General features: G+C 36.0%; 1 protein-coding gene across 4 annotated transcripts in view; it reads left to right on the top strand.

Annotated features, from left to right (window-relative positions):
- The window catches only part of RPGRIP1L (RPGRIP1 like), a 146250-nt gene that overhangs the window by 95666 nt on the left and 25748 nt on the right, over positions 1–24836 (top strand). Inside the window, exons 21-23 of one of the 4 annotated variants that reach the window (XM_067551131.1) lie at positions 566–728; positions 1830–1927; positions 24288–24471. In XM_067551131.1, coding sequence (XP_067407232.1) covers positions 566–728; positions 1830–1927; positions 24288–24471 — 445 coding nt within the window. Of the gene's footprint in view, positions 1–565; positions 729–1829; positions 1928–4330; positions 4391–24287; positions 24472–24836 lie in introns of those variants that run through there. The other 3 variants (XM_067551140.1, XR_010920359.1, XM_067551174.1) reach the window with 3 other exon arrangements.

Raw genomic sequence — 24836 nt, 5'->3', positions numbered from 1 at the left:
GGGAAAGCTGCTTTGCATCCTGGGACTATGACACTCGTCCCAACAGCCACCGTGGCTAGTTGCACTGTGAGAGATCTACCCACATTGCACTGCTTTCTAATTTGAATTAAGGCTGGTCAGTGTGAACACAAGAGACCAGTGCAAACAGAGTAATGTGTACACTCTGCTGCGATTTCTAAAAATCGCCTGCTGAAAGTCAAATTAAACAAAGTCGACTTCCCGCAGCAGTGTAGACATAGCCTAAGTTTAGTCCCTTGCACTTATGGCAGGACTAAATATTATGTAGACCATCCCTAACAGATGTTTGTCTAATCTGCTCTTAAAAATCTCCAATGATGGAGATCCCACAACCTCCCCAGGCAATTAATTCCAGTGCTTAGCTGCCCTGACAATTAAGAAATTTTTCCTAATGTCCAGCCTTAACCACCCTTACTGCATATAATGTGTATGAGCCATAACTCTTCAAGTTTTAAATCTCAGTAGCTTTTACTATTCAAGCAGGTGTTATAAGTACCACAGAATGTCTATAAATATATTTACTTTTATATTGCATGTCTTATTTGAGCTTATACAGGAAAGAGTGGCAGATGATAAAGTAAATAAAACTGCTGGAGAAATTCAGCAGGAAAAAGATGACCCTTCTCAGCTATCTGAGGGTCAGTTGGCTGACCAGAGCTCAGCTACTTCTGGAGATGAAACAGAAATAACTGAGGAATTGGAAACAGAAGGTAACTTTCATTTTTATAAATTATAAATTAATCTATTTCATTAATAAATCTACCTCTTTCCATTTTAAGCATGTATTAACAGTGGGAGCTGTCTCATTATAAGAAGGTTCATGACAGAAATTGTATTCTGGTGTTCCTCATGGCTTTACTTGGGTGGGTTTGTTGATGTTTTTCTTAGCCCAACTGGAAGCTGTCTAGTAATTGAATGTGAAAATCTGTTATCTGACCTTGTTTCATAAAATATTAAAGGAAACCTGGTTTCTGTTTTAAATGTCTTTATATTCTCCCTTCAGAAGAGGGATGTTCTAAAGAATATTTTTAAAAAGTGTGCTCCTTTGTCTGCAGATAACAGCCAACAGTAATATCAGAGATTGTTTCAGACAATGAGAGGGCAGTACATTTTATCACATCTTGATTTAAAGTTATTAGAGGCAGATTTATGTACAGAATACAAAAGCAAGGTCACCCTTTTCCAGCTCTTATTTTAAGCTTAGTATCAGGGAATCAAGCTGAGTCCCTACCTACTAAATAAGGGTAGAAACAGGATACTAGATTTTTATATTCAACTGTTCATAGATTTTTGTTAGGCCTTCTGTCCTCATTAAGACTGCAAAAATCTGGAGTTAACTCACTTTGCTTTTTATTTTATTTTAAAAATTATTTTTACTCCAGCAAAACAGAGCTGAAGCCTTTGTAGAAGTGTATGCCTGAATCCAACCCTTCCCCGTTTGTGGGAAATTATTTTGCAATGTAGGCATTTATGTGCAAGCTGCTGAATCCTAAACATTGGAAATCCACAGATTAAAGCCATATTCCTATATTAAACTAATTTTTGTTTACACTGTTTTTTATCACAGGAGATTTAATATGATTGTATCTGTTTCCATCAATATAACCATTAGTGTTTTTAACAGACCAGAAGAAAAATCAGCTGACTTTCTAGACCATTTAATAGTTATTGATTTGCCTGTGTCATGGTCTGCAAAGGAGACTCTCTCACATTATATTTATTAGAAAAACTAATATTATGCTCTCAGCCTACTCAACAAATTTCAAATGGACCACAAAAACAGATTTTTAAACTGTTTTTTCCCCCTATAGATCAAGATGATAGACAGGCAACTGATGTCATGGAATCAGTAATAACTGACAGTGATGACTGTATCGTTCCTAGCCCAGTGTCCAGGAACATCAAACAGGTCAGTCAGTATATTTATGGCAATTAAATGCTTCTGTTTGGGAAATTATGTATATCTATTAAAAATATATTTGAACTATATCTTCCTCTGATATTAGCAGTGAAATATCAAGGACTAGATTTTCAAAGGGCCTTCAGTTTTTATGTGCACCTGTTTTCAAGCTGAAATAGGGAACTTGTGCGCACACATAAGGTAAGTTAACCTACTGACCTGATTATGCATACAAATATAGATTTTCTACATACATAAATTAAGCTCTAAACTTGAGCTTCAAGTCAGGTAGTTACAGAGATGACTATGTGATATATGTGCAGATACACATTTGTAAGCATAAACAAATAATATGCAAATTAAGTGCAGATACCATTTGTATTCAGTATGACTTTCTTGCTTAGGAAGCCATTACATTGCATTTAGAATATAAAGCAGTAACCCAAGGAAACGAGGTAGCACTGTGAATTAATACACTAACATTTCCACAGTTGAGACTTGGGTTCAAATGAGAAAAACAGATTTATTAGTCTCATCTCAAATCACCACATCCCTTTTTTACATTTCAGCATAATTAGAACTTCTCATGAAGAGCCCAGTCCACTTGCTGTTTAAATCAAAGAAATGACCCCCATTGACTTCAGTTAAAGTTGGGTCGCATCCTAAGGGATGTCTACGTTGCAACCATGGTGCATGATTGCAGCTCATGTAGACCTATTTCAGCTAGGTTTAATCTATGTTAGCTTGGCTACTAGAGCAGTGAAGCTGTGGCAGTGCACCCAGCACTGCGTACTTCAGCGTGGGCCTGACATGCCCACCCTAACTAATAACTTGTACAGCTAGCCCACACTGAAGTCTGTGCTGCCGTGGATTTGTTGCTTGGGTATGTCTTCATGAGCTGCAGTCATATGCCATGATTGCAGTGGAGACGTACACTAAGAATAGTATAAAACTGGACACCATGGTGTCACATTGTCTGGAATGGTTAATGACTTTGACTGCCAATCTCAGGACAGATTGTCAAAAGCAGGACAGACACCCCAAACTGATGGTATGTTCCGTAATTAGATTTCACCAATCCTTAACAAATGTGAACTCCTGGATCACTGTAGCAGTCTTACCAGGGAGTCTCAGACAGTCCCCTTGGGCATTCCAGGTTATCTTGCTACCCAGATAAGCTGGACTTAGAAATAAATGGTCACTTACACCAAAAATCACAAAATATTCAGGTTGCTCCCAGTCCCAAGAGACTAGAAATTTCTTTCTTACCTTAGATCTCCACCAAAGACAACGTTGGTAGCCAATCCTATAGTAAACTAATTAAGGATTTATTACCTATGGGAAAAAATGAGAGTTATTTACAGATTAAAGCTGGCAATGTATACACAAATTAATTCAGTCTGTGACAGAACTGGTGACAGATATGTAGCAATATGTCAGAACAGAACGTCTTTTTAGGGCTAACGAGGTTAACACTGGGGATCTCTGCTGTTTTGTTTCTTATCTCCAGCCTTTGTAAGACTCCAAACAGTAAAGAGATGAACAATTTTCATGTCAAAAATAAGAATCAATTTATTATTTATATTTAAATAGATTTTAGGCTGCGTTTTAAAAGCAAAATGTTCATTTTGGCAAGTTAAAGTATTGGTGTCATTAACTAAGCAACTTTGCATTCAAGCACATTTTGAAAGTTTGTAATGGATGAGAGAGAAAGTTGCACTCCAAAATAAAAAGCGGTGAAGACTGACTTTAGTCTAAAAAAAACCCAATAACTGAATCTGGCCAGTTAGACCAAGTATTGGCCCCATTCTAGTGAACATTCTTTCTGATTTCTCAGTTTGCCCCATACATTCACAATGGCATAGATCCTTTTTCTGTTAGGATTTCCACTGCCTTTACTAATGGAATTGTTTTGCTTGTTTTATTTCTTCTGTCCATGTAATCAATAAAATGCTCAAAAGCAGATGGTTTCTGTTCATTATCAGCTTTTTGGTCCTCCCTTCTTTGCAAAATACTGGTGGTTTTTTTGGTTGGTTTTTGGGGTTGGTTGTTTTTAGTTGTTTAATTCTAGGACAATAAAATCTTTCTTTTGGCTTCTCTGAATTTTCAAATAAACTGAGGTTTGCTGAATCCAAATGCATTTAATATTACTTACCTACTGTGTAATTTTTAATACACTTATCCACTGAAGTATTTTCTCCCATGTTTGACCTTAAAGTCCTAAATGAAAAAGTTCTGTTTTAGGTCCCAATTCAGCAAGATACTTAAGGATGGGAATATTACCATTGACTTCAATGGTACTGCTCACATGCTGAAACTTAGGTATGTGCTTAAGTACCTGGCTCAATTGAGACCTTAGTTTAGTTTCTAAGGAGGGTTTAAACTCTTCGGTTTTCTGTCCTTGTATTTAAGAAATGTAGGGCCAAATCCTGCACCCAGAGAAGGACCAAATGAAGTTTAAAGGATGGAGTGCTTGGCAGGAGAAAAGGAGAGGAGATTCTACACCCCACTGTACTGGGAATGTATCTGCAACTCCCCAGGGAAAGAAATATGGGTGTGCTGAGATTTGCCAGAGGGTTTAAGTGTGTTATCACAACACTGATATACATGGCTGCAAATCAATAGGTTGTATAAGCGATAGGACCATAGCGGGACTTTACCTGCCTGTAGGGATGCCTCTAACTCTATTACCAATACAAGCCCTTCCTTCCATGGGCCTTTTACTTCAGAGTTGTTTGTTAGTTCCTATGTCAGGAATCCCATTTCAGTCAAAAGGAGTTCAGCCAGGAGTGCGGGAATAGGCTTTGGTGATTTTTGGAACCAGATTTGAGTTAATCTGAATTTTAAGGGATAACAGTTTTAAAAGTGTGTTGCCAGACCAGACTATTCTAAAAATTGCAGTCTTCTTTTAGTAATTAGTCATTAATTTTACATGTTAATTAATCTAATAATTGAAGATATTGATAGGAATAATATAAATTCTAGAAGTTCTGTTCTTCAACAACCATGCCATTACTAAACTACAAGAAAGTTTATAAACCACTTGCTTTTAATGTTGCAAGAGATAGAGAGACCATTTTCAGGGCAACTTCCATCTCAAATTATAACCACTTGCTGATTAAAACATGACTACCAAAATCCTAACAGTAATATTTAAATGTGTTATTTGGTTAAAATATATTGCATTAATTAATTTTATGGTGCCTGCTCTGTGATACCAAAATCACACACATTATCTTGTTTTATAGAATAAAATTAATTTGTAAACAATTTTAGCAGTGAATGTCTGTGTTAAAGTATTTCTGTAATAATAGTATCTACATTACAAGAATAGCATTGCATTTGAAAGAATGTTTGTAATTAGAATGTATTAGACTATTAATACTTAAAATTCTTGCTACTAAAATATTTGTGCTAGTCTAATCTGCTGAGAAGCATAAATCTTTTTAGAAATTCTGCAGTTAATCTTAGCCCAGCGTATGTCTGATGTGCTTGGTAAAGCACATGAGTTTTAACTTTTTTCTAGTTTTAATACTTACATCTAATCTATAGACAAATAATTTTTAAGAAGTAAGGGCCTGAATGTGGAAACATCCCCAACTATTAGGAGTTAGGCCAGCAGGAGGGGGAGTAGATTGCGATAGTGAGCCTGTGGGGTTGGGGGACTGGGATAGGAGGCTGGTTAGGGGAGAGGGAAACTGGGACAGTGAGTTTTGTTGGGAGGAGAGACAAATACTGGCTGGCCAAGGAGTGTTGGACTGAGATCTAGTGGGGAAGGGAAGATAGATCTTTCGAGGAGCTGGAGCAAAGGCAGAGAACAAGGATTGACAGGGCAAAGAGACTGATATGAATGAGGAAGGCTCTGAGGTTGGACATGGAGCCCACAGAGGGAGGTGGGGACTGGAAGTAAGTGGGGTTAGGGAATGTGGGCAGCGGGATGTAACTGGAGGCCAGGGTGGGGAAGAGAGACAGACAGTGTGAGGAGCTGGGATGGCAGGAACTGGGCTTGTTGGGCAAAGAGTCTGAGGATAAGAAGATGAGAGATAGGGGGGAATGGAACTGGGAATGGTTGGATGAAAGAGATGGGACTAGCATGAGAACCCTGAGGAGTGGAGTCTTAGACTGACTGCATAGGAGAATGGGACTGGGATGAGGAGCCAATGGTAGGGAAAAAACAAGACTGGGACAAGCACAAGGGACCAAGCAGAAGGTGTCATACTTGGGGGAAGTGGGCAGAAAAGTTGGTGCCCACTACAGAACACACCTTCAATGCCTGGAACGGAACCCAAGATTCTTGAACCTCACATTTCCTCTGCTGTCAAGAAATATCTGTAAAAGCAACTGGTAAAGTGTCCCATCCCTGTCTAGTGCTGCCCCACATAGAAGATTACAATCTACTACTGCTGTTATTTACTCCTTTAATTGAAGTGGCAGAGTACCGTGGAGTGGATCTAAATGTTCTAACTGCAGTGATGACCCATGTGAGTGTCAGTGTGATGCCACATGATGGAATTTGCATTTTTTCAGTTTGCTTTTTTAAAAACCTGGGAAATTACACACACAAACTGTGTTGGAAGGACATTGTTAAGGTTGCAAAGTCAAGCACTCAGAAGCTAGGAAATGCCAGAATTAAGGTTGCCTTAATTCAGGGCCCTTGTGTATGCATTACGTTGCAGTCTTTAATTACATAATGACATATTATTTTTTCCAAAAGACCTCTCCCTGCCTCCCTCAGTGAATAGGATGGACCTATACTAGGGATGAATCAGGGTTGTGTGTGTAGTGTAGGAGACTGTTTTCTGTAGGAACTCTGCTTCATTTGTTGCGGAAGTGGAAGATGTGGAGTGAAAGAGGCAGAGTAGTGCAGGATGAGAGAAGTTGATCTCGTGGTTAGTGAATGCTGGCTCTGGACAATTGGAGTCTATCCCCACCTCTGCTGCAGATTTCCGTGTGATGTGATGCTAGGCAAATCACTTAAACCAAAATTTACTAATTGATTACTAATTGAATGTTGCTCATTTTCTGGGTGCCAGACTTGGTACTCTGCAGTCTGATTTGCAGAAGTGCTGAATACCGCAGCAGCAACTGGAGTCAATGGGAGCTATTTTTTACTTATATTGTAAAGTGCTATATAATGATAAGTACTCTGAAAAATCAAGTCCCAAATGTCTCAAATTCTGCACCAAAAATTAATGGATACTTTTGGACTTAATATCTCTATACCTCCATTCCACATCTATAAAATTGGAATAATACACCCTCACATAATAGAGATGATGTAATCCTTCTGGAGCACTTAGATTCTGTAGTCAGGAGCACCACCGAAAATCTCATTAGGAATTACTAGTTCTGGCTTGAGAGTAGGGTTTGAATAGTGTGCAATAAAATAAGGCCTTGGGCCATATATTGAATAATAAGGAAAAAACAAAATATTGAATAGCTGCCCATTAAATGAGCATCATCCATTCTGTGCAGTGACGAGGCAGGAGTCTTGTGGGAAAAAATGGTATGTGATCATTAAGGATACGATTCCGTCACAGAGGTCACAGGTTCTGTGACTTTTCAGGATCTCCATGACTTCTTCTGGGGCAGGGCTAGAATAGCTGTCAGCCCTAGGGCTGGAGAACAGCGGCTGCCATAACAGCTGGCCAGCGACCAGCTCCAGAGCCACAGACCCAGGAACAGCTGGTTGGTGGCCAGCCTTGGGGCAGCTGCCAGGGTTGGGTTAGCCCCCCTAGGGCACGAGCAGCAGCAGTCAGCCCCTGCCGCAGGAACATCGATGGGGCTGGAGCAGCTGCAAGACCCAGCAGTAATCTGTTTGTCTGTCCTATCCTCCTTTCCCCGTGGGTACTTTTTAGTAAAAGTCAGGCGCAGGTTATGGGCTTCGGTGAAATTTTTTTTTTTAACCTGTCCCTGACTTTTACTAAAAATACCCGTAACAGAATCTTAACCTTAGTGATCATATAAACTCTGTCACAATGCATATGTGGAAAGGACCCAAAGTGTGCAACCTGAACTCAGGCATTTCCTAACTTTTGAAGGCTTGATTTTGCTATATAAATAATAATCTTTTCACATAGATTTTTGTGTGTGTGATATATGTAGATGACCCAGTTTACAGGTGTCTTGGTATCCCCTACTGGGAACACAGAAGCCCTGCCACACTTGTGGTGTCCCTAGAAGGTTCCACTGAATCAGAGTAAGACCTATAATTTCAGAGATTAATTTCCATCCAGAGTTCAGAGGCAGTTTATGGCGGCACTACCATCTGTGAGCTAATTAGGTACATCTGTGGCGATTTAGATTCAACACCTTAAAAGAATGCTGTTTTACTGACCAAAAGCCATGAAAAGGATCTCTGTGGAGACATAGGTGCTACTATTTATGATTTATATTATTGAGTTTTTTCATATATTGCTTGTTAAACTGCACAAAAGGAAAGTGCAGCTTGACACCAGGTTGATGAAAGTTTCTATCTGAGTTAAAACAGAACTCATGCAATAATTGCTTGCCCATAGAGAGTAATTGTGTTTGAAATCTGAATCTCCATGGAACTTTCTCTCTTATTATTCTCTCCCTGACCCTGCTACAATATACTCCATGCAGAAAACCTGATAGTCTTATTTACACAGAAAGCACCCGTGTTCTCTCCTCCTTCTCCTACTGAGGCAGACGACATGCCCACTGCTCAGGAAAGGAGTAATTTCCTTTTTCATGACTTCCACAATACCAAAGTACTCACGCTGCCCTCATCAGTACCTTGCCTCACTTCCATTGACTTTAAATGTTGATAACAGATAAAACTGCCATCTAGTTTTTAATTAGCTGAAATGTTCACAGACAACTTTTCTTATCCTTCCCTATCTTTCCTCTAACTGCGGCACTGAGAGCCATTTTTCCAAAGAATCGTTATCACAATATCTGGTGGTGCTGTTTTGTGCATTTGTATAAACGATATAATGGAAACATGTGAATAGGGCATTCCCTTGATTTGTGTATTCAAGGGGTTGTTTCATGAGTAGTTTCTACTGTTATTTGTATGCATAAGAGATAATCAGCGAAAATGGCTTGCACACAATTACACATACACAACACAGAATGAGTTTGGAAAACTTGGTTCTGCACCTTTTCATTCAATAATAATATTGTAAGGGTCTTCTAAAGTCATGAAGAATAAAGACTTTATTTAGCTGAATAGACCTGAAGTTGAGCAGTCTTTATAAAGTAAATAAGTTAGTTCCTCTTAAAAAAAAAAAAAAATTGACTGTAATATTTCTAACTTTCTGCATAAATAGTACTTGAGTGATTTTTTCTGTTATGTCAGACAAGATTATTTGAGTGATTTCACACTGTTATATCCTACTTGGGCTGAATGACCTTGACTTTTTCACATTCCAAAATGCGATTATCTACAACGGTCAATATTAGTCTGATTTGTGTTGAGACACTATTGCAGTAAAGCATGTGCAACATCTTATAATGTAACCAGCTACATTAAGCAATGTTTCATGCATGATTGGCTGCTCATCTATTCATCACTTTTCACAGAGGTTTAGAAGTGCTACCGCCTATCTAAATTAAAGAGAGAGAGATACAGAAGTTATTTTAATAGGTGGAACTGCATTATATTTAATTACATATTGAATGCCATAAAATCCTTTAATCTGTAACAGTGTGAACTAAACTAGAAATTACTCATCACCATTAAGCCAAACAATAATGTAGTTTATGTACAAATTTACAGTGGTCCTGCACTTTATTTTATCAAAATGATTTAAGCATAATCATAAAAGGTTTTCCATTTTAGAAAGATTAGTTTATGGATCATTAGTTGTCTTCCTTCCCCCATTGATCTGTTCATCAGGATACAAAACAAATGTGCAAGAAGGTAGATAAGATTACTGAAGAACCTAGAAGTTTCTAAGTATTACACCAGTAGATTTGAAATAAGATTGGTGTTGGTGGCCTGGAGCATAACATTCAAAATTAGGAGAAAAATGGGTTGCTTTACCTGAAAATTTGGCTAATTTAAATAATACGATTTATAAAAAATATATTGAACTAATATTCTTTAAAAATAGTACCTTACTTTTCTCTCTAAGATAAATATCCTGCAGTCATTTAAACACTGTAAATAAAATTTAAGATTTTTAGAGATTATGCTAATTATACTATGAACCTGAATTACATGCCACATTGTTTAAACCATTTAAAACCATACTATTTCTTTTTTGAATGTTACAAATCAGATAGTTCATGCTTATTTCTTAGATATTTTGATCATAAAAGGAATCCAACAGATTTTCCAGTACTTAGCTGTACTACTTGCTTCTTTCTCTTTTCTTCATGTCTGTGATGTATAATTAATCATAGATTACTTCATTTTGTTTCATTTCATTTACAACATTTATGAGCTTCACTTTGTCGGTATGAAATGCTTGTCCCCTTCTTTCCTTTCCAAAGTGGCGTAATTAGTGTTAGCATCTTTTTTAACAGGCTACATAAAGTTTAGTGGCTGGATTAAATCAAGTCATTAACATAATGTGCTATACAATTTGCCCCTATCTCTTTTCGTTTCCAGTACATCAAAGTGCCACAGAGTGCCAGTGTAATTGGGCCTTGCTAGCTTGTCAGGTTCAGTCAGGCTGATGGCTGCTGCTTTTACTAAAAAGCTTCCAGGCATGATAATTAATAGAGAAAAAAGTCAGGGAAATGTAAAACTTTGGACAGTTCTTTATGAATATTTCATACATTTGAATAATCTGAAGTTAACATTATCAATTTGATGTATAATACATTGATTAAAAGCCTTGTTTCAGGTCCTGAAAATATACATCAAAACTAGGAATTTGCATTTGCTTTGGCATAGTGTAAAAAAATTAACAGTTGCCTTTTCTCTTCCATCTCTCCTCCTTTCACCCCCACCTCTGCACTTTATCATTTTGAGTAATAATATATTTTTCAATTATCACAATAAAATTTACTGCTGTCAGCTTCCAAGTTATTTTAAAATGTTCCCACAAGGCAATTACTGGCAAAAGCAATTTATACGGTGATGGTCTCATTTTCCTTTAGGTATGTTTACATTTTTCTCCCTCATTGAAGATTTTGTAAGTGCATTTTACTTGCACAAATAGTAGTTTAGTGAAAACAGTCATAATCAGTTTCTCCAAATGAAGATCTCATGATGTAATTAATTTGGACATTACCTTAAATAGCATGAACCAGGTTCTGGTGTTCATTAAAACATGTTGTGAAAGGTTGAACATCCATAATACACAAAGTGAAACATCCATAGTAAGAAGCAATAAATGCTTTTCAGTTTTTAATATGCTCCTTTTGCACTGGCATTGAATAGCATTTATGAATTACCTGCATCCATCAAAGGGGGGGAGACTATATTTCTATCATTACAGTAGATGTAATTGGCCTGATTTTCATTGGGACCCTAACTTGGCTTCCATTTGTACATACAGATCCTCTTGCATGTTTTATATAGTATCATCCACATGTAAGTTTGAATATCTAATGTGATTGGCTAGAACTTACCCATGTAAAACCTGGCACCTGCACACACATCTGAGACACTGTGGCTTTCAATTGCAGGTATTAAAACACCAAATAGATGCATAGGCGTGGTACACATGCAGAACTGTTCATGCATAAGTGGAGGCTGGGGCCTGAAAATAGGATACCGTGGCTGCCTTCTTATGCTTCCTTATCCTGCCCTTCTGCAGGACTATAATAAATTCAGGTAACTGTGGCTGTATTTGCTTGAGCTCTAAGTTCACTGAGAGTTGCTGGGTATTCAGCACTTTTGAAAATCTGGCTACTTATTTAGGTATCTAAATATAGATTCAGGAGTCTAATTTTGGACACCAATTTTTTAAAATCTTGACCTGACTATATGTCATATGAGGCTGGTGCCTGTACTTTGTCCAAAATTTTAGAAGCCTTAGTCTTCTTTTATTTTCCACTTGTATTTCATTCATTATTTTTATCCTCTAGTATTACCTCTGTCTTGCCTGGGGTTGACTTCAACCAGCATGCTGTCGTCCAAATCCAGCTTCAGTCAGACATACAAACACTGTACTGGCATGTATGGTGAAGGAAGAAATGAAATCCTTCAACCAGTACCATCTACCCCACTGAGGTTCTGAAAGCAAGCTATTTAAACTTCATGGTCAGTGTTTTTAAAGGCTGCTGACAGATCTAAGAGAATAAGCATTAACCTCTGACCATGCTCCATCATTAAGAGGTCATTATTAGTCAATAAGATCGAAACAGGACTAAAGCCAAAGTGAAAGGATGAAAGAAGTGAGAAGACTCCAGCTGATACCAAAGTTATCTTTCAACAACCTTCTCAGCAGTCTATTCTAATAAAGAATTAGATGGACTCCCCGCCCCCCCTTAAACAGATAGGGTACCAGTGTCCACAGATTTCTTGAATGCACCATAGCAAGGAATGGGAATGAAGTACATAGCAGTAAAAGGGTATTAGGTTTCAAGAAGGCAAATGTCAGGAAATTGAAGTGTAATGCACACCAGAATTTAAAAGAATTAGCCAGTGAACTTACTGAACCACTGACAGCTATTTTTGAAAAGTTATGGAGAACTGACCAAGTGCCAGAAGATTGAAAAATAATTAAATATAGAATCCACTTTCTGAAAAATCTGATTGTAGGAGTTACAAAATGGCATATGTTACTTCTGAATCTAGTAAAATAACAGGACAAATATTAAGAGGGAGAGGGGAGAAAATATAAAAAACATCCACACTAAACATCTAAAAACTAATGGACTGTGAACAGTAGACTTTATGAATTTATGAAGAAATAATCTTGCCAGATGAGTAAATAAATGAGTAATAAAGCAATTAGAAAATATTAGTAAAGCATTTGACACTACCATGTGTCATGAAATCTTCCTCTCACAACTAATTGAAATGGCTTGGATAGGAAAACTGTCATGTGATCTTAAAACAGACTATAGAGCCTTAAACAACATCAAAAGTGATATGGGGAGAAGTATCAAATAGGGTTAGAAATTTTATTTAACAACTTAATTGATTAATTAGAAGATGGTGCAGGGAACTTATTAACAAAATTTACAGGTGATACTGAATTAAGAAATAATGGAAAGATTAGTGAGAGTGGGAAAATATACAAAGGTGCCAAGTGAGTTTAGAAATGTGGGCAGAAAATAACACGATTTTTAACATGAAAAAAAGAAGCTAGAAAATGTGGAGGAAAAATAAAATAAAAAACACAGATATGCACTTCGAAGAAAAAAACCTGGAGAGCAATAATTTTGAAAAAGATCTCTGGACAATAGTGAAAGTGCAATGTGAATATGTGTGAATGTGCAATATAATCAGCAAAAAAGACTTGATTTGGTTCTGGATGTTCAGAACAGTTATAATAGTGCTTCTGTATACAACTCTGGTTCAGCCACACCTGGAATATTGTGACCACTGCTGGAAAACTTTCACTTTGCTATATTTTGGTAATTAAAGTATGTTACCTAACAAGATACAAAGGCTGAGCCAAATTTTGTGAGAGTTGCTGTTTTTCTATAGTGATTGGAAACAATTTTTTTTAAATGACACATTGTTGCAGTTACTTGTTGGCAGTTGTTTAATTTATCCGTTCATGGACATATCGGTCTCCAGCTTCTGACCTAATAGAAAGCTGGTTTGACTGCTATTTTGATCTGTAACGCTCCTTGAACAGCTACATTTAAAAGTTAGGAAAAAGAGAAAAGTGCAAAATGCTACTCTGTAAGCCTGTAATATACAACACAGAATTCTTGATAATGAAAATGACATTCAGTTAGGACTGATTACTTTATTTATAATTTGTTTCTAGACAAAAAGCAAAACAAAAGCAAACCCATAGTAGATCCCTTCCATAAGGGGAAAATTGGTAAGAGTGCTGAAATACTGCTAATAGTATTGGCTAACATGCCTTTGTTTGGCACAGCTGAGCACTCTTCATTTTCATGAAAATGAAGAGAACCTTATTGTTTATGGTTAAATTTATTTAATACCTTAAAAAACTACAACTTAGAAAAAATGTAATATTTTTTTTTACTATAGTAAAGAGGGAAAGACTGAGTATTTTGCAGACATAACATAACCACAAAAAACAGCTGAAGAAGAAATTAAAATGTTAATGTTTCCAGAACAAACCTATTTCATCATATAAAAATTATACTGCAAAAATTAACTAAATGATTAAATACTTAGCAAATACCCAGTGAATGTAAATCTATTGGCAGGGATACTTTAGTTAAAACAATTCTGAAATGAAACACTGAGTGATAGATCTCTTTGTGGTTCACAAACCCCCTGCTACGAGTCCACTTGCTTCAAGCTGCACTTACAAAAGACTTAATAATAGTTTTTGGCCATAGAGAGACACCCAATTTCAGAGTAAAAAATACAAAGAATACAACATTTGGAAAAAACGAGAGTTTTGTAGCACTTTAAAGACTAACAAATTTAATTTCTGCAAGCATAAGCTTTCGTGGGCTATAACCCACTTTGTCAGATGTAAGGAATAGAAATCACATAGAAGGCATATATATAAATATCCAAGGGAAGTAACAACAATGGGGAAGGTGTATGGAAGCAAAGTCCATTCAGTTAGAATAGTTGAGGTCTATTCACAACCATTGATTAGGAGGTGAGAATGTGTGATCAGTGGCAATGGTTAACTTGGAATGGTTATCTCAACAGATATTTTTTAAAGAACTTTCTATAAAAATAGTTATATTTTATATTATACATGATTAATAGATATAGGCATGTTACAGACATGAGCAATATGTGTTATACGTGGTAATAAGCACATCCGTAGAAGGTGTTATGGATGGTTATAAGTAAACTATTGACTGGTTGTACTCTAATAGTTGATTAACAATTTATTAAAAACATTTATTATTAATTTATTAACACTTTATTAATATATCCTTAAAGAAAAGTGACCTATAAAACATCAGTATTTTTAATTATATTGGATTCCTTCTTAAATTCTAGAAAACTTTTTTCGTAAGGGTGAAGAGGCAGTATCTGGGTAAAACACTTATGCCTAAATTGGTACCAAATAAATGTTTTCTGGAACACTGGAGACCTTAAGTGGCTGACTTATTTTATGTTCTGTGGCTTCAAGTTCTACACAGAATAAAAATGGAAGATATGATAATGGGTGCACGTCAACACTGCTTAGTCACCCATTTAGAGGGACTAAATCTTTTAGGCATCTGCCAAAATCTCCACCTGGAAAGTAAATGCATGATACTCAAGTTCTGCTCTGGAAAAAAGACTTTGTAAAAATAGTTTGTGAGGTTCTGTATATATTTTGTCGCAGTGATGTGCAGATAAATTATAATAATTTTACAAGTAGAAAAAAAAAGATTCTGGTTTTGTTTTTTTCCTGAACTACAGCCCTAAAAAACATGGCCAGGAATCTGAATTTTCTCGAGCTCACACACCACGTGTAATAAAGATTAATAAAATCAAATTTAGTTAGCAGTTCTATTGGCTTTGCTACAGTGACGGGAAAAGAAAGTACAATAGTACAAACTTACTTTTGTCACTAATTAGGACTCTGAATAAATGAGGAACAGGTGTCCTGAGCAATAAGCTGCCATTACATCTTCATGTTTCATTGTGATGAAATGTATTCTTACTAATTGTACATGTGCTGTTTGATTGATAATTCCTTCTATGTATTTTCCATCTTTACACGCCTTTCTAAAGAAACAAACATGCAAAATATATAGATTTTAAAAATTAAGCCCCTTTTTTCTTTGCTTCCTCTACCCCCCTTCTTTCAGTGTTAGGACAGAGGTTTGGCCTCTGTATGTGGGAAAAGAACACAAGGCATTCAGATTTGTTATGTTAAGAGTTTTTTTTTAAATAAAATAGAACTACTTCATATTTATGTTGAATATCATGTAAACAGCTAGGACATTCATTCTGTAACCTCAGCATTGTCTAATTCTCTACAGACAGAAAGTACAAAAGTGAGAGTTCTTTGTATCAAGTAGTCTTCTGCATTTCGTCCATGTATATCTAAGGAGGAGTCCTTGCTTCTGAAATTAAAGATAATTGAAGCCCATAGAGCATTTGCAATACGTTTAATGTGTGAATAGATAGAACTGAGGTGTCTGATTGTTCAATTTGCTACACTTAGTACTTTACTGTCACTTCATCCAGTTTTTGAAAACTGAGTGGTCAGTGTTTTGCCATTGAAAAATCAAATTACTGTCTTCCTTGTGCTAGGCTGCAGTACAGAACTGTGGGTTGCAACTGCACTGTTACAGTAACAATTATATTTGCTGCATACATAGCACTACTTGGAAGGGAGGAGGGAGCATTACAGTCATTGGGCTTGTAAACACTGCAAACAAATAATTCCAGATTTATTTCTGTTTTATTTATTCCCTTTTTTAAAAAAAATGATGAAATTTAAATGTAAAAATTGGCAACTAGAGGCAGGGTCAGAGGAGAAAGGCAGGAAGAAAACCTAAGCATAACCAATCTCAGGAGGAATCCTAAACAGCGTTTTATATTATTTAAACTTAACAGCAAAAGCAAACCACTTAAAAGAAGGAAGTTTGAACAATATCATCTGTGTGTCTGAAAACTGCATTAGGAGCAAAGTGGAAATGCTCCCTCTTACACACAGGTTTAATACCATCATTAATGGTCATTTAGTATGTAGAACTTCAGATCCCCACAGTACCTTGTAGAGTATTTTCTAAGGTATTTGGTGTATAAGACAGAATGTAGAAAGGTTTTGGTTATGTGTAAACCATTGGTAAGTGTGTATTACAGGTCCCCTTCTATGCAATCTACAGAGTTGTTACTGCCCCAAGCTATGGAGTTTTGACTGTTTACTGTAGCTACTCTCCATGGTGAAAAGTTCCAGAGGGGTAGCTGTGTTAGTCTGTATACAGCAAAAACAGCGAGAGCCCTAGCTACACGGTACACTGTACAGCACACTGTACTCTGTACAGCACACTGTAGCTACTCATGCATTTAGCTCTGAAGGTTCCCAGTTTAGTCCCCCATGTGTCAACCAAGACAGTTAGCCCTCTCATATGTCCCTTCTGCAAAAATCCAGCTCTCCTGGCTAATTTAGATGAGGAGTTGGGACATAGCCCTGTTTCTTCCCTGCCCTCAGACCTTCTTTTTTTGGGTGGAGGTGGTAAGTAGGGATTTAAAAGTAGCAGGGCTGGGACTGCACTACAACATAACTAGTGCACTGTAGGGGAGGCTCCTTATTGCACACATTCAAGGGCCATGTGCAATTTGATTTTTCTCTGTATAGAATGAAAATCAGTACTTCTTTAATCATACTCATATGAGTCATGTTTACAGAAATAATTCTCTAGTCCACTTCTTTACTCATATGAGATGTGGATGCCCAAATGTCTAATATGTTGGACACCTAAAGACTGCAGTCAATGAAATTTAATATTTTGTTGAGGTATTCAGGATAGTCTGATCTAAGTCTTATTTTATATCTAATCTATGTAGTATCTCACCTCTGGTACTTAAAAAGTCAGCGCTGGGAAGTGCAATATAAGATGAAGATAACTATTCATAACAGCATCATTTTGACAAAGAATCTGATACTGGCACTCTGACAGATAAGAGAGCTTCAAACTCTGCATGATTCACTTTTATCTACAGAGTCTACCCAGATTTCATTTTTCGACTAAATATCAAACATGGATGTTTGATACTTTGGTGGAAATTAAAATTTGTATGTGAATTTACAGACATGAAAAATCTGAATTAAATAATGCAATTGAAGCAAAAAATATGATTTGACAGGCTTGTGCTTCTCTAGGTTTCCTGCCTCCTTTTTTACATGCCTTCTCTCAGATTTTCTCTCTGTGAAGAACTTTGCCACCAAAGCAGAAGAAGAGTGTAGATTTTCCATAGTAATATTTCAAATCTCCATTTGGCAGACAGCTAATAGAAAGGGCACATGGACATATTTTTCTCCCACAGGTTACCATGATTCCCAAATGACTCAATGAAACAGAAGGGGAGAAAGCTAGAGCAGTATTTGAAGAACATTCCTTCCAAGCCTAACTTGTGTTCATGCACCACCCTAATAACCCTGGAATCCACCTCAAAAAACAAAAACAAAATAAACTATATAAAAAAAACAATAGTCATGCTTGCAAAACATGGGTGATTAATAATCACACCAGAATGCAGATGCAGCCTGACAAAGCAAAACCTATTAAGTGGCATAAGAGCTTGCCCCCCTATAAAAAGGGGACCAAAAATGAGGACTTTGGGTTTGGTTCTACAGTCATCTTCCAGGAGCATCGGTGCGCACCGACAGATCCCTGCTCCCTCCCTCATGCTTAGCCACCTGGCCAGTGGACTAACACAAGCAACTAAGGCTAGTCACTGTATTCCATCTTTGTAGAACTTTGTGTGTTGGGGGGGGGGGGGGGGACGACAATTGCTTTTTAAAATTTTTGTATTCACAATAAACATGGCATATTGCTTTGTCCCTCTAAATAAAATCCTGCTGTTTATTTTATAAATATAACAATAGCAGTGATAGAAAAAGGATAATTCTCGTTTCTTTGACCATTGTATCTGCAAAATCCCAACCAAGAGATCTTTTTAAAATTGTGGGTTTAATAAGGGTCTGACACGGAGTGCTAGTAAGAAACTAATTTTTTATGTTTTATCTCAGTCACATGATTCAGGGTTGCCAAAGGATTGCTGTCATATGATGAGTCAGTATATACTGGATCCAGACTGTTAGTTTGTTAATGGAGCTATGGTTTGCATTGTCATGAGATATCTGCATCTCTAATCAATAAAATTGATCAGACGGGCACTCTTACGGCAATGTCAGAGGGGAGGTGAAAAAAAGCTTGCCTTTATTTAGTTTTCAACCACTTTTTTTACTGAGCTGTTTGCTGTATTTTGAGCACAGCTATGATAAACCCAGGATTTTTAAGAAAGTAATCCAATAATTTTTTCAGCTAATTCAGTTTTATCATTTTAAGGTTTTTTCATGAATTATTGAACTTGCCACTCAGATGTACTTGTATGCATATAATATATTTGAAAGTCTTTTGTTACTAGAAACATTAGTCTCTAATTTAGTATTGTAAATAGTAATTTCAGCTTGTGTTCTAAAAAGTAAAAACTAAAAGAAGAATGGTGAGAGCTTCAAAATTACGCCTATAAGGAAACAATAAGAAAGTTACAGAATGTTCTACCTTTTAAGAAGGTAATTAGTAGAAGAGGTGTTGCTAACAGTTGCAATCAAATGGCATTGCATATGGAAAAGAGGGTTGTGGATGGAACTATTAGGGAGCTTGGTTTGCTAGAATCTAAAAACTTCATGAAGAAGGAAAGGGCATCTGATATGATTCTATGTAAAGCTGGCTAGCTTAGCTTGTTTTTCAGGCTACAGTTTTGAATTTACTAGGCGGTGGTTTCTTACTCAGTCAGTAGTGAATGTGAACAATAGTAAATGCTGATTTAATGATTACTTCACAACAGTGCACAAAATGAGCAATTTAAAGGAAAGGTTGAAGCAGTGTTCCCTGAATATATTCCCCAGGCATATTTAAATTCACAAGTCTGCTACTAGATGCTACAAGTGAACAAGTTGAGAAAAAAATAAAGGAAGAATTAAAATAACCAGCATTGCAAAACATTAATACAAGTTTCTTGGTAAAAAGAAAAAAAGTGCCTACTGCAACATTTATGCGAGTGGGTCTTTGTCCAAAGAAAAGGGTGTTGCCCCTTTAATGGCTTCCTTAGAACAGGTGGGAAGAAGGCGGAAAATGTACATGGATGGACAAGAAGGGTAGAAAGCCTGGGGCCAGGTTAGGACAAGGTCACTGCATTGCTCTTCTTGTTTACCAGAAAAGTGGGGGAATATTTATACCCCGTGCAGCCTTGTAGAGTCCATCTTTATCAGGATTGGAATCGCAGCACTTACACACATGCAAACTTAAAAAAAAAAAAAAGACATACTCTGCACTTTACTCTAGTTGCCCTTTTCCTTTAGGGACTGAGAAGGAAGTTTTTCCCTCACTGCCAGATTGGCTCAGGCAGAGTGGGGGTTTTTTGCCTTCCCGATAGCTAGTCTGGCATCCAGTGGGGTGGAGGAGGGGGTTTAGGTTATATCATTGCAATTTAATACATAAAAATTGTGGCAGATGTCCAGTGCAGGTACTCAGTATGGAAGGGATATGGTTATTGAATAAAATGGATTGGAAAATGATTTCAAGGGCAGCATCCATTAAGAGAGCCGAATATGTGGCTTGAGTGCATGCTTTGCATGTATGAGGCTGTGGGTTCAATCCCCACCACCTCTAGTTTGTCCTGCTCTGAGCAAGGGGTTGGACTCGATGATCTCTTGAGGTCCCTTCCAACTCTAATATTCTATGATATGTGGAGGTTGGGACGACTCTGTCTCATCAGCAGGGAGCCAAACCCCTTCCTTTTCCTGGTCCCCTTTAAGGGAGCTGAGGAAAGGGATTTGGAGTTCTACATCTGGAGAGGGGAAAACAGACTCTTCCTGTACAATTGCTTGCCAGGTTCTCCCAGATATTATAAATTAATAAAATTATGGCCTAATTAAATGGCAACCCTGATTTCCTGACTTTCTTCTGGCATGGACAGACAATGAGAAATGACTCAGTAATGGCCAAAAACATCCAAACAGGTTACTCATAGATTTTAACCATTATGATCATTATGATAATCTAGTCTGACCTCCTGCAAAACACAGGCCACAAGAACCTCACCCACCCACTCCTGTAATAGACCCCTAACCTATGACTCAGTTACTGAAGTCCTCAAATCGTGGTTTAAAGACTTCAAGGTACAGAGAATCCCCAGCAAGTGACCCATGCCTCATGCTGCAGAGGAAGGCAAAAAACTATTGATTCTGTTGGCAAAATCTTGGTGCTTTGGAGTTTTCCCATTGATTTCACTAGGTCAGGATTCCACCCTTGGTCTGTAAAAGAAACTGCAGAATATAGTGAAGTAGTTGCTATGGATGCCATCCAAGAGTGCATAGAAATGTATTCCAAGTTAGTCTTTGATGTTTGCTCAGACAACAAAAATTAAATGAAAAAGCCAAGAAATAAATGCAACTTCTCTAAACTACTGATGTCTGAGTATTCAGCACATTACTTACTACTTCTTGAAAAAGAAATAGCACCTAACACAGTCCTAAAGCACACTGTGGGAGTTCAAAGATTCTTCTAAAGTTCATCAGCTTCATGGGGCCAGATCTTCAGTTAGTGTCAGTTGGTGTATTTCTAGTTGAAGTCCATGAAGCTATGCTGATTAACAAGGGCTGAGGATCTGGCCTGTGTTTTGGTTTGTTTTTTTTCCCTTGAAGTACAGGAGAACTAAAGCGCCAGTTTTCCAATATTACTCAGTGGAACTCTAATATAAATTTCAATATTTGTATCCAAACACATGTGTATGTTGAAATGAAGTATGAGGAGGATTTTCAGCAAAACATAGCACACAGTTTACATAACAAAGGCATTAAACTTGACGTGACAGATCACAGACTGATGACAATATTGTTTCATTCTTAGGTATCTAAATGTAATAAAACTACTCCTATATACAATTAGAAGCAAAATGTAAATAAACTACATTCTAACACTAGCACCATGCTCTAATTAATACAAGCCAAAATTCTGAAATATTAAATGTTTCATTAGTTTAATAATAGTCTATCAATAGCACAAATTGTTCTATCATTACTGCAATAATCCATATATAATCCATTGAAACATTTCTTAAATTTTGTTTTATTACAATATCAACAACAGAATGTTTAATTTCCATCAAAGCAAAATTATTTGAAGGGAAATAAATGGTCATGATAAACTAGTTATTTTTCACTTTAATTAAATCTAATAAGTGGGTTGTGAAGAATATACAAAAACCTAGCACTTAGGGAAACAAAAAAATATAAATATATAGTTCTGCAGCCTAGTACCAAAAACTGTAGTTTTAAACTTCATTCTTAACTGATACTAGTTGTTACAGTTATATTTATTTTTATTTATACTAAATGTGTGGTTTTTATACTACTAGTGAAATATGACATCAGTACTAGCTGTTAATTTTAGCAGTTGCATAGTTTGATTTGCAAATGTAAAATCTTTTAAAAAAAATAATTGTTCTCTTTAGTATACAGTATGTTGCATGCTTAATAATAATAAAACCATGCCCCTAAATATTCTTCATTTTTAAAGTCTAAAGCAATTCATTTATTTTTCTTCTAATTTTGTAGTAATGCAACTTCATTATTTGTCACCTTGAAAATTAGAAAAACAGTGTGCCATCAATAGGTGGATTCCCCTCTCTCCTCTGTCTGAAAATGGAAACTAATATGTTTTTTCCTGTAGCATACTATTACAAATGCTAAGTATGTCAAACCAAAATTTTAAGTTATGTAAAAAGATTTGATAATTCAGTATATTATATTTGAACTTGACTTAAAAACTATTGTATGTGTACAAACTAGTTTGACATAACTGCTAAATACTTTGCAGGACAGAATCCCTCAGAATATCACTTTAAATACATCTACTAATATATCTGTACAATGCAACAAAAAAAAAAAGAGTTGTTTCTGAAGTAAAATTAGACAATAGAGCCAATTTCATTTTTTATGCATGTGAATGTAGAATGCTTGAGGTTATTAGTTGAAACCGAGTAACCTTTCCAGGCTTTCATCTCTTTCTTTCAAATTTGAATATGAAAAGCATATTCAAGTCAAAGACCATCACTTTAATGACATTTGGCAGTCATTTGATTTATTAGGTTTTAGAAAAAAATTTCCTTTAAATATTTCATCATACTATGCTAATCCTAGTAATATTGCCAGCTGAAGCCGTGTACCTGTATTAGTGGAGACAGAATGGTGTGGAATTTTCTCTGTCATCCTAGTAAAATTTCCATGAATCTACTGAATAATAAAACAACCTTATTGAAATATTCAGATTTGGGTTTTTAGTTAAAGTGTCTTAGGATACATAATAAAAGAAAATGTCTTTTGAAGGAGGGGGTAAAATTACTTCATTAAATATTGAAGGGGCTTGACAGCAATGAAAATTTTTCTTTATGAAGGATATTTTTACAATAGGATACTCATGCTTTTCAAGGTGATTAATTATATAATATGCTTTGAAATACATCAGCAGCCACCATGATGTGGGTGAATATTGATTTACTGTTCTTACACTGAAGTCTAGAAAGCTGATCTTCTAAACATGTCTTATTTTTGAAATTTGTAATTATTACTTCAGGTGATTTGAATTTAGAACCAGAAGTCTTCAAACTCCATATAGGAGAAATAGTCATTAATGCAGATAACTTTTTTTTAAAAAAAGAAGAAAAGTTAAGAAAAACTTGACAGTTGTGAATTGTGAGGAGTTCTATTTGCTCTTTGAAGAACAAAATCTCATCCTTTGAATGTTCATCTGTGTAGTCTAATTTTGAAATCAGAGTGGTTTTGCTTTCTTTGAATCACAGAGTTATTCAAGCAAATGTTTGTGACCCCTCTCTGTAATATTTTACACTTAAACTCTCTGAAGTAGAGTACAGTTCATTATAAAGTTAACAAACAAACACAAAAAACCTGCCAAGATTACAAAAATTGCAAAGGGGTACAAAGTAACAGTTTCAAATATAAAATATAAAAATGTTGAAATTAAGACAAAAATAAAAGAAAAAGAAATTGTGTTGAAGGCCAATTTAGAGTTCTTAAATGTACTATCAAAATATCCATGTAAACATTTATTTAATTTAACTAGACTAAGTGAGTTAAATGTGTGAAATTACATGATCTGTAAGCACTCTATTACTTCATGTGGCATCATATGTTTTATATCAGCTCTAGTTTAATAGTAATGCTATCTTAGTAGGCATATATATTGATATTCGTCCAGTTGGAAAAATTTGATCCATGATATTGCTGAGACTTTTTCGAATGGGTTACTAAATAATTATAAATGTGTATACAACATCTTGTTATATAGCTAGAAATGATAATTATGGTTCGGAAACCATTTATACATAAAGATAATACTATCTTTGCTACTGTACGTCTACTATGGAATTATTTGCAACCTCAAATACAAATGAGGAATCTCTTGCAATGACACTGTTAACTGCAAATACCGGAGCATTAGAACATCAGTGTATCTTCCACAATGAATCAATCATGTTCTACCATACAAAACATCCCAATAACTTACCTGTTTGTTTATTTACATTGACATTACAAGAAATATGAAGTGGATTGTGTGTGTTTGTGATTTGTTTTTAAAACAGCCAATAGAAAAAATTCGGATTGAGATTATATCCCTAAATCTCACTGATTCCCGAGTTACAATGGATGACACAATACAGCGACTGTTTGTAGAATGCAGATTCTACAGTTTCCCTGCAGAAGAGACACCAGTGTCACTTCCCAAACCAAAAAGTGGACAGTGGGTTCACTACAATTATAGCAATGGTAAGTATGATATATTTCTGAACAGCCTCTTGTCTTCTATTAAACTCAGTCCTATAGAAAATGTTTAATAAATTCTGATTCCTTAACTTTCTTGATTATGGTAAAGATGGTAAATATTCCAACTGTCTGCCATTTCTACAAATTCTTTTAGAAAATAATACAGATGCCATATAAAATATATAGGAATTTATTTCTGCTGGTTCTCAGATTCTCATAGCTGCTTCGAAATCAGTGAAATTGTGACAATTTACATCAGCTGAGAATGTGCCTCATAAAATGTAAACAATTTAATATATTGAAAATGGAAATACCTATAGAATGCCAGAGACTAAACTATTTGTTAAATGTACCTTTTTGTTATCATA

Source organism: Emydura macquarii, unplaced genomic scaffold (assembly GCF_026122565.2).
Source record: "Emydura macquarii macquarii isolate MOO-44397 ecotype Brisbane River unplaced genomic scaffold, CSIRO-AGI_Emac_v2 contig_295, whole genome shotgun sequence".
Classification (NCBI taxonomy): Eukaryota; Metazoa; Chordata; order Testudines; family Chelidae; genus Emydura; species Emydura macquarii.
This window is presented reverse-complemented; position numbering and strand designations above follow the sequence as displayed.